Source organism: Ornithorhynchus anatinus, chromosome 11, assembly GCF_004115215.2.
Source record: "Ornithorhynchus anatinus isolate Pmale09 chromosome 11, mOrnAna1.pri.v4, whole genome shotgun sequence".
Classification (NCBI taxonomy): Eukaryota; Metazoa; Chordata; class Mammalia; order Monotremata; family Ornithorhynchidae; genus Ornithorhynchus; species Ornithorhynchus anatinus.
In genome coordinates, this window is record NC_041738.1 from 58103109 (window position 1) to 58114148 (window position 11040).

General features: G+C 50.1%; 1 protein-coding gene across 1 annotated transcript in view; it reads right to left on the bottom strand.

The window, feature by feature from the left end:
* The window catches only part of SKAP1 (src kinase associated phosphoprotein 1), a 380005-nt gene extending 371640 nt beyond the window's left edge, over nucleotides 1-8365 (bottom strand). Inside the window, exon 1 of the mRNA XM_029075297.2 lies at nucleotides 8245-8365. Coding sequence (XP_028931130.1) covers nucleotides 8245-8293 — 49 coding nt within the window. The 5' untranslated portion in view covers nucleotides 8294-8365. The remainder of the gene's footprint in view (nucleotides 1-8244) is intronic.
* Between the last annotated feature and the right edge of the window lie 2675 nt (nucleotides 8366-11040).

The following is an 11040-nucleotide window of genomic DNA, read 5'->3' on the forward strand; positions in this document are numbered from 1 at the left end:
TGCAGAGCACTGTTCTAAGTGCTGGGGTAGATACAGGGTAATCAGGTTGTCCCTCGAGAGGCTCACAATCTTCGTCCCCATTTTACAGATGAGGTAACTGAGGCACAGAGAAGTGAAGTGACTTGCCCACAGTCACATAGCTGACAAGTGGCAGAGCCGGAATTCACACCCATGACCTCTGACTCCCAAGCCCGGGCTCTTTCCACTGAGCCACGCTGCTACTGAATGAATGAATGGAGGGGCAGGGGAGATGGACATCGATACAAATAAAATGACATACATATATATATAAACATAAGTGCTGTGGCGCTGGGGGAGGCGGGGAGAGAGAGTAAAGGGAGCAAGTCAGGGTGACGCAGAAAGGAGTGGGATAAGAGGAAAAGGGGGGCTTAGTCTAGGAAGGCCTCTCAGAGGAGATGGACCTTAAATAAGGCTTTGAAGGTGAAGGGGGTACTTGTCTGTCAGACTTGAGGAGGCAAGGGGTTCCCAGCCCAGGGGCTGGCGGCGAGAGAAGCCTCTCAGGAATACAGTATAAACAATCCTTTAATATTCTCAGAGACCTGGCCTCCAAGTACCTCAAAGCACTATAGAGGCATCTCATTCTCAAATTGTCCCTGTGTAAGTTTAACTCAGTGTGCTGTTCACTGCACTGAAGAGCAGAAGCAGAGAGAGGGAAAGAGACGTATTTAAAGTCACACCCCCTAGCCAAGGGCAATATGATCGGTTTTCCACAATGCCATTAATTTGGGATAGAACCGGTCTGGAGAATTGGCCATATTCCTCCAACGGTGTACCTCTGCCTGGATAGAAAGCAATGTGATGCTAAAGAACTGGGCACGAGGCGAGAAATAAAACACAAGTTTTCCTCATTCGATGGTATTTCTTGTGTTGGCTCTTCTGACACTTATTCCAGATCTTCTACAGGCCAACTCAGTCACCAATTCTCACCTATAACACTATTACTCATCAGGGTCAAGTAAGTGTTAGACCAAGAAGCAGCATTGCTTCGGGGAAAGAACGCGTTCTTAGGAGTCAGAGGACTTGGGTTCTAATCACAGCTCCAGCAGGCAAGTCACAACTTCTCTGTTCCTCGGTTAATGTGAAATGGGGATAATAATAATAATGTTGGTATTTGTTAAGCGCTTACTATGTGCCGAGCACTGTTCTAAGAGCTGGGGTAGACATAGGGGAATCAAGTTGCCCCATGTGGGGCTCACAGTCTTAATCCCTATTTTACAGATGAGGGAACTGAGGCACAGAGAAGTTACGTGACTTGCCCACAGTCACACAGCCAACAAGTGGCAGAGCTGGGATTCGAACTCATGAGCCCTGACTCCAAAGCCCGTGCTCTTTCCACTGAGCCACGCTGCTTCTCTACTTTGATACTTGATTAAGACTGTGAGCCCCATATGGGACATGGACTGTGTCCAACCTGATTAGCTTAAGTCTACCCAAGCACTGAGTACAATCCCTGGCACTTAATAAGCCCTTAACAAGTACCACTAAAAATGTGAAATTTCAGTGTGGACTACCGACATGTTGTGAATTTTTAAAGGGGATCACACCCTTATCATTTTCGAACTAACATTTAGTTCTGTAGGGTCAGAATGCTAGGGACCCTATCGCTCTGGGGAGAGGACCCTCTGTAGATAAGTTTGGGACAAAATCAGTCCCCTGAACGTCTCCAGTGAGCCTGCGGCGTGACCTCAGGGAAGCCATTTAACTTCTCAGGCCTCAGTTCCTCATCTGTAAAATGGGGATCAAATATCTGTTCTAAATCCATCGGCCAAATCTATTAAGGGCTCAGGGTGTGCGGGAGACTGTACTACGCGTTTGGGAAAGTACAATAGGGAAGCAGTGTGGCTCAGTGGAAAGAGCACGGGCTTGGGAGTCAGAGTTCATGGGTTCGAATCCCCGCTCTGCCACTTGGCAGCTGTGTGACTGTGGGCAAGTCACTTCACTTCTCTGTGCCTCAGTTACCTCATCTGTAAAATGGGGGTGAAGACTGTGAGCCTCACGCGGGACAACCTGATTACCCTGTATCTCCCCCAGCGCTTAGAACAGTGCTCTGCACATAGTAAGCGCTTAACAAATACCAACATTACAATACAACCATATAACAGACACAATCTCTGCACACAATAAGCTCACAGTCATTTGAGCACTTTCTATGTACTAAGTCCCACACCAAGCACTGGAGAAGATACGACCCAATGAGGCACAGTCTCTGTCCCTCACTGGCCTCACGGTCTAAATAGGAGGGAGAACAGGTATTTAAACCCCATTTTACGGATGAGGAAACCAGGTCCGGTTAAGTGACTTGCCCAAGGTCACCCAGCGGGCAAACGGCAAGGCCAGGATGAAGAACCCAGGTATCAAACAAAAACTCCTCACTACTGGCTTCCAAGCTGTACATCCCCTTGCCCCCTCCTCCCTCACCTCCCTTCTCTCCTTCTCCATCGCAGCCCGCATACTCCGCTCCTCTGCCGCCGCTAACGTCCTCACTGGGCCTCCTTCTCACCTATCCCGCCGACGATCCCGGCCCGCGTCCTACCTCTGGCCTGGAACGCCCTCCCTCCTCACGTCCGCCAAACAATCACACTTCCCTCCTTCACAGCCCTACTGAAGGCGCACCTCCTCCAAGAGGCCTTCCCAAAGCCCCCTTTTCCACAGCTCCCCTGCCCCTCCGTGTCGCCCCGACTCGCTCCCTTTGCTCTACACCCTCCCCGCCCCACAGCACTTGTGTATATACGTACATATCTATAATTCTATTTATTTATATTAGTGCCAGTTTACTTGTTTTGATGTGCATATATCTATAATTCTATTTATTTATATTGATGCCTGTTTACTTGTGATGTCTGTCTATTCCCCACCATTCTAGACTGTAAGCCTGGTGTGGGCAAGGACTGTCTCTCCTTATTGCTGAATTGTACTTTCCAAGGGCCAAGTACAGTGCTCTGCGCACAGTAAGCACTCGATAAATTCTAGTGTATGAATACATGAAAGGTCCTCTGACTCCTAGGCCTATTCTCCCTCCTCCTCCTTCTGGACTGTTAGTTGTTAAGGGGAGGAAAAGTGTCTGCGAATTCTGTTGTACGTACTCTCCCAAGTGCTTAGTAGAGCTAAGAAAACCAAAATTACATGTCTACATTATCTTCTGGTAAAATATCATAATTTTGTGTGGTAATTGTTAAGCATTCACTTCATGTCTGGAACCATTCTAAGCGCTAGGGTAGATACAACATAATTGGATTGGGCAGAGTCCCGTCCCACATTCTTAATCCCCCTTTTACAGATGTGAAACTGAGGCACAGAGGAGGCTCTGCACATAGAATTAATAAATACCCCCATTTTGGACAGAGACTCTTTCTGATCTGATCACCTTGTATCTACTCTAGCACTTGGCTAAGTGCTTGGTACAACTGCTATGCTGTTTGGCACAGTGGAAAGAGAATGGGCTTTGGAGTCGGAGGTCATGAGTTTGAATCCCAGCTCTGCCACTTGTCAGCTGTGTGACTGTGGGCAAGTCACTTAACTTCTCTGTGCCTCAGTTACCTCATCTGTAAAATGGGGATTAAGACTGTGAGCCCCACGTGGGACATCCTGATTCCCCTGTGTCTACCCCAGTGCTTAGAACAGTGCTCGGCACATAGTAAGCGCTTAACAAATACCAACATTATTATTATTACTCTCCCAAGCACTTAGTACAGTGCTCTGCACACAGCTCAATCAATAGGATTGACATAGTAGGCGCTTAAATACCACAATTATTATTATTATTATTAGAAAGCACACCTGGTTCAGGAAGAACCCTTGGGTCCTGGTGAGTTAGTGTTTAAGGCTCCCTGAGGAGTTCCTGGAGACTGTGAGCTCGTGGGCGGGGACTGTCCCTCTTTGTCGGTGTATTGCACTTTCCCAAGTGCTTAGTACAGTGCTCTGCACACAGTAAGCGCTTAATACGTGCGATTGAAGAGGCTGACTTCCCCTACGCCTTTTACCAGAACTGGTGTGGAAAACCCTGAGCAAGAAGGCGGTTGTACAGTCCCTGGAGAGGAGAGGTCTGGGGTGGGAGTTCTTGGGGAAGAAGATGGAGGGGCCTGGAGCTGGGAATCTGGGAAAGAGATGCAGACCATTATGGATAGGGAGGCATGGAGTGGGAAAGGCTGAGGGGAAGGGAGGTTTGGAGCGGGAGCTGTGTGAGGGAGGTCCGGGATGGAGACCCTGTGATGAGACGGCCTGGGTGAGGGCCCTGAGGTGAGGGGAGGCCCTTGGGCGGGAGACGTGAAGCAAATGTATTGTACTCTCCCAAGTGCTTAAAACAGTGCTCTGCACAGAGTAAGCGCTCAATAAATACGATTGAACGAATAAATAGGGGCCTAAAGGGAGGGTGCTGGGTGACAGGAGGATGGAGGGGAGGGAACTCTGAGGCAGCCTTGCCGGAGCACTGAGAGAGAGAGAGAGAGACCTCGGCAAGGGTACCGCGGCAGGGGAAGCCGGCCTGGAGCACTGAGGGGAGTCCTGGCTGGGGACACTGAGGCAGCAGCGGAGCACTGCGCGGAGGCCGAGGCACTGAGACACCCCCGGGCAGGAGCACTGAAGCATGGGACGCTCTAGGCAGGGGCACCGTGCCACGGAAAGCTTTGGCAGAGTCACCGAGATGAAGGGAATCATGGTAGGGGCACTGATGATGTTTCGATGCCTATTTACTTGGAGTAACGTCTATCTCCCCGCTCTCTAAAATGTGAGCTCGTTGTGGGCAGGGACTGTCTCTCTTTATTGCTGTACTGTACTTTCCCAAGCGCTCAGTACAGTGCTCTGCACATAGTAAGTGCTCAATAAATACGATCAGATGAACGGAAGATCATTGGATGGGAGCACTGAGGTGAGGAGTGCCTTGGGCGTGAGTAGAGGGGAGGCCTTAAGCAGGGGCACTGAAGCACGGGAAACCCTGGGTGAGGGTATTGAGGCATGAGGTGCCCTGGTGTGGATAATAATAATAATAATTAAGGTACTTGTAAACAGCATGGCGCAGTGGATTGAGCCCGGGCCCAGGAATCAGGTCATAGGTTCTAATCCAACCTCTACCACTTGCCTGCTCTGTGACCTTGAGCAAGTCACTTCACTTCTCTAGGCCTCAGTTCCCTCATCTGGAAAATGGGGTTGAGACTGTGCCCACGTGGGACAGAGACTGTGTCCAACTCCAATTGCTTGTATCCACCCCAGCTCTTAGTACAGTGCCCAGCACCTAGTAAGCTCTTAACAGATAGCATTATCATCAAGCCCTTAGTACGTGCCAAGCCCCGTTGTAGGTGCTGGGGTAGACACGAGTTAATCCGTTGGACCCAATCCCCGTCCCACATGGGGCTCCCACTCCTAATCCCCATTTTCCAGATTAGGTCACCGAGGCCCAGAGAAGCAAAGGGGCTTAGAATAATAATTGTGGCATTTGTTAAACCCTTCCTATGTGCTAAGCACAGGGGTGGATCCAAGCAAATGGGGTTGGACAGACCGTGTCCAGCATGGGGCTCATAGTCTCCATCCCTATTTAATAATAATAATACTTCTGGTGTTTGTTAAGCGCTTATTATGTGCCGAGCACCGTTCTAAGCACTGGGGTAGATACAAGGTAATCAGGTTGCCCCACATGAGGCTCACAGTCCTGATCCCCATTTTACAAATGAGAGAACCGAGGCCCAGAGAAGCCAAGTGACTTGTCCAAGGCCACACAGCAGACAAGTGGCAGAGTTGGGATTAGAACCCACGACCTCGACTCCCAAGCCCGGGTCTTTCCAGTGAGCCACGCTACATGGGGCTCACAGTCTTAATCCCCATTTTACAGATGAGGGAAATTAGGCCCAGAGAAGTGAAGTGTCTTGCCCGAAGCCACACAGCAGACAGGTCGGGAGGCAGCGTGGTTCAGTGGAAAGAGTCCGGGCTTGGGAGTCAGAGATTGTGCGTTTTAAACCCAGATCTGCTGCATGCCGGCTGTGTGACTTTGGGCAAGTCACTTCACTTCTCAGTGCCTCAGTTACCTCATCTGTAAAATGGGGATTGAGACTGTGAGCCCCACATGGACCACCTGATGACCATCTATCTCCCCCAGCACTTGGAACACTGCTTTGCACATAGTAAGCACTTAACAAATACCAACATCATTATTATTATTCTCTGGGCCTCAGTTCCCTCCTCTGTAAAATGGGGGTGAAGGCTGCGAGCCCCATGTGGGACCACCTGATGACCATCTATCTCCCCCAGTGCTTAGAACACTGCTTTGCACATAGTAAGCACTTAACAAATCCCACCATTATTACTGTCACATAGTAAGTGCTTAATAAATACCACCATCATCATCATTATTGTCAGATGGGTGACTTGGGGCAAGTCACTCCTCCAGGCCCTGGCTCCCTCCTCTGTAAAATGGGGGTGAAGGCTGTGAGCCCCACGTGGGACCACCTGATCACCTTCTATTGCTTTGTACATAGTAAGCGCTTAAATAATACCATTATCATTATTATTATTATTATTCTCTGGGCCTCAGTTCCCTCCTCTGTAAAATGGGGATTAAAATTGTGTGCCCCAAGTGGGACAATCTGATCACCTTGTATTCCCCCAGCGCTTAGAACACTGCTTTGCACAAAGTAAGTACTTAACAAATACCAGCATTATTGTCACATGGTAAGCGCTTAACGAATTTCATCATCGTTATTATTGTCAGCTGGGTGACTTGGGGCACGTCACTCCTCCAGGCCCTGGCTCCCTCCTCTGTAAAACAGGGGTGAAAGCTGCGAGCCCCACGTGGGACCACCTGATCACCTTCTATCCCCCCCCCCAACAGCTTGGAACAGTGCTTTGCACATAGTAAGTGCTTAACAAATACCACCATCATTATTATTGTCAACTGTGTGACTTTGGGCAAGTCACTTCTCCATGCCCTAGCTCCCTTCTCTGTAAAACGGGGGTGAAGCCTGCAAGCCCCACGTAGGACCACCTGATCACCTTGTATCCCCCCAGCACTTAGAACACTGCTTTGCACAAAGTAAGTGCTTAAATACCCCCATTATTGTCACATAGTAAGCGTTTAACAAATACTATCATCATTATTATCAACTGGGTGACTTGGGGCAAGTCACTTCTCCATGCCCTAGCTCTCTCCTCTGTAAAATGGGGGTGAAGGCTACGAGCCCCACGTGGGACCATCTGATGACCTTCTATTGCTCTGCACATAGTAAGCACTTAAATACCAACATTATTATTATTATTCTCTGGGCCTCAGTGCCCTCCTCTGTAAAATGGGGGTGAAGGCTGCGAGTCCCACGTGGGACCACCTGATGACCTTCTATTGCTTTGCACAGGGTAAGCGCTTAACAAATACCAACATCATTATTATTATTATTATTCTCTGGGCTTCAGTTCCCTCCTCTGTAAAATGGGGATTAAAACTGCGAGCCCCACGTGGGACCACCTGATGACCTACTGCTCTGCACATTGTAAGCGCTTAAACACCAACATTATTATTCTTATTCTCTGGGCCTCAGTGCCCTCCTCGGTAAAATGGGAGTGAAGATTGCGAGCCCCACGTTGGACCATCTGATGGCCTATTGCTTTGCACATAGTAAGCCCTTAACAAATACCAACATTATCATTATTACTCTCTGGGCCTGTTCCCTCCTCTGTAAAATGGGGGTGAAGGCTGCGAGCCCCACGTGGGACATCTGATGACCTACTGCTTTGCACATAGTAAGCGCTTAACAAATACCAACATTATTATTACTCTCTGGGTCTCAGTTCCCTCCTCTGTAAAATAGGATTAAAACTGCGAGTCCCACGTGGGACCACCTGATGACCTACTGCTTTGCACATAGTAAGCGCTTAACAAATACCAACATTATTATTACTCTCTGGGTCTCAGTCCCCTGCTCTGTAAAATGGGGATTAAAACTGCGAGCCCCACGTGGGACCACCTGATGACCTATTGCTCTGCACATAGCAAGCGCTTAAACACCAACATTATTATTCTTATTCTCTGGGCCTCAGTGCCCTCCTCTGTAAAACGGGGGTGAAGGCTGGGAGCCCCACGTGGGACCGCCTGCTGCCCTCCTCTGGCTCCCAGCGCTTAGCAGAGTGCGGGGCCGCGTTAGGCGTTATGATGAGGATGGGGGCGGCCCGGCAGGTCCTTCTGCTCCTTCCCGTCGAGGAGCGACCCCGGGGGAGGGAAGGGAGGAGGGCAGGGGGACGCGTTACCTTCCAGGAGGCAGCGGAGGTCGTCGGGGAAAGCAAGCCCGGCCTGCATGAGGAGGGACGTGGGGGGGGAACAGGACGGGGCGGGAGGGACCGAGGCACCTGCTGCTGCTGCTGCTGCTGCTGCTGCTGCTGCTGCTGCTCCGGCGGCGTTGGCCTGGGCTGCCTCGGGGCCCCAGGTGGGGGGGGGGAGGGAGGGGCGCGCGGCGCGCGCTCGGGCTCGCGCTCCCGGCCGCGTGACCGGGGGGGAGGAGGGGCGCGCGCGCGCGCGCGAGGCCCACCTGCGTCCGCCCGCCAATCAAGCGCGGCCGCAGCTCCTCCCCCCCCCCCCCCCACCACCACCTTGAGAGGCCGAGGCCACGGGTTCGAATCCCGCCTCCGCCTCATGGGGGACGGTGGGCGAATTCACTCATTCTGGAGTATTGATTGAGCGCTTCCTCTGTGCAGGGCGCTGCATGAATAATAACGCAGCTTCCTAAGCGCTTCCTATGTGCAGGGCACTGTTCGAAGGGCTGGGGGAGATGCAGGGGGCATCGGGTTGGCCCACATGAGGCGCATAGGCTTCATCCCCATTTGACAGAGGAGGGAACTGAGGGACAGAGAATAATAAGAAGATGATGGTATTAAGCGCTTACTAGGTGCAGAGCACTGTTCTAAGCGCTGGGGGAGATGCAGGGTCATCAGGTGGTCCCACGTGGGGCCTCACAGGCTTCATCCCCATTTGACAGATGAGGGAACTGAGGGACAGAGAATAATAATAATGATGATGGTATTAAGTGCTTACTAGGTGCAGGACACTGTTCTAAGCGCTGGGGAGGTGCAGGGTCATCAGGTTGGCCCACATGAGGCGCACTGGCTTCATCCCCATTTGACAGAGGAGGGAACTGAGGGACAGAGAATAATAATAAGATGATGGTATTAAGGCTTCATCCCCATTTGACAGAGGAGGGAACTGAGGGACAGAGAATAATAATATGATGATGGTATTAAGCGCTTACTAGGTGCAGAGCACTGTTCTAAGCGCTGGGGGAGATGCAGGGTCATCAGGTTGGCCCACGTGGAGCCTCACAGGCTTCATCCCCATTTGACAGAGGAGGGAACTGAAGGACAGAGAATAATAATAATGATGATGGTATTAAGCGCTTACTAGGTGCAGAACACTGTTCTAAGCGCTGGGGAGATGCAGGGTCGTCAGGTTGGCCCACATGAGGCTCACAGGCTTCATCCCCATTTGACAGAGGAGGGAACTGAGGGACAGAGAATAATAATAATAATGATGATGGTATTTGTTAAGCGCTTACTATGTGCAGAGCACTGTTCTAAGCGCTGGGGGAGATACAGGGTCATCAGATGGTCCCACGGGAGGCTCTCAGTTAATCCCCACTTTACAGATGAGGGAACTGAGGCCCAGAGAAGTTAAGAGACTTGCCCGCGGTCACTCAGCTTTGGAGTGGACAATTGGGCAGCAGATAGAGACCATCCCTGCCCATTGACGGGCTCACAGTCTAATCACTTTCACTAATCACTGTCACTTTCATTCATTTATTCAATAGTGTTTATTGAGCGCTTACTATGTGCAGGACACTGTACTAAGCACTTGGAGTGGACAATTCGGCAACAGATAGAGACCATCCCTGCCCAGTGATGGGCTTACAGTCTAATCACTTTCACTAATCACTAAGTCACTTTCATTCATTCGTTAAATAGTGTTTATTGAGTGTTTACTATGTGCAGGGCACTGTACTGAGCGCTTGGAATACACAATTCGGCAACAGATAGACACCATCCCAGCCCATTGATGGGCTCACAGTCTAATCACTTTCACTAATCACTAAGTCACTTTCATTCATTCAATCAATAGTGTTTATTGAGCACTTACTATGTGCAGAGCACTGTACTGAGCGCTTGGAATATACGATTCGGCAACAGAGACCATCTCTGCCCATTGACGGGCTCATAGTTTAATCACTTTAACTAATCACTAAGTCACTTTCATTCATTTATTCAGTAGTGTTTATTGAGTGCTTACCATGTGCAGGGCACTGTACTAAGCGCTTGGAGTGGACAATTCGGCAACAGATAGAGACCATCCCTGTCCATTGACGGGCTCACAGTCTAATCGGTTTCACTTATCACTGTCACTTTCATTCATTCATTAGTGTTTATGGGGTGCTTACTATGTGCAGAGCACTGTACTAAGCACTTGGAGTGGACAGTTCGGCAACAGGTAGAGACAATGATGATGATGTTAGTATTTGTTAAGCGCTTACTATGTGCAGAGCACTGTTCTAAGCGCTGGGGTAGATACAGGCTAATCAGGTTGTCCCCCGTGGGGCTCACAGTCTTAATCCCCATTTTACAGATGAGGTCACTGAGAAATGAAGGGACTTGCCCACAGTCACATAGCTGACAAGTGGCGGAGCGGGGATTCGAACCCACGACCTCTCTCTTTCCACTGAGCCACGCTGCTTCTCTTAATCCCTGCCCATTGACGGGCTTACAGTCTAATCACTTTCACTAATCACCGAGTCACTTTCATTCATTCATTCAATAGTATTTATTGGGAATGTTGGTAGAGAAGCAGCGTGGCTCAGTGGAAAGAGTGCGGGTTTGGGAGTCAGAGGTCGTGGGTTCAAATCCCGACTCAGCCACTTGTCAGCTGTGTGACTTTGGGCAAGTCACTTAACTTCTCTGGGCCTCAGTTACCCCAGCTGGAAAATGGAGATTAAGACTGGGACCCCCACGTGGGACAACCTCCTCACCTTGTATCCTCACCAGCGCTTAGAACAGTGCTTTGCA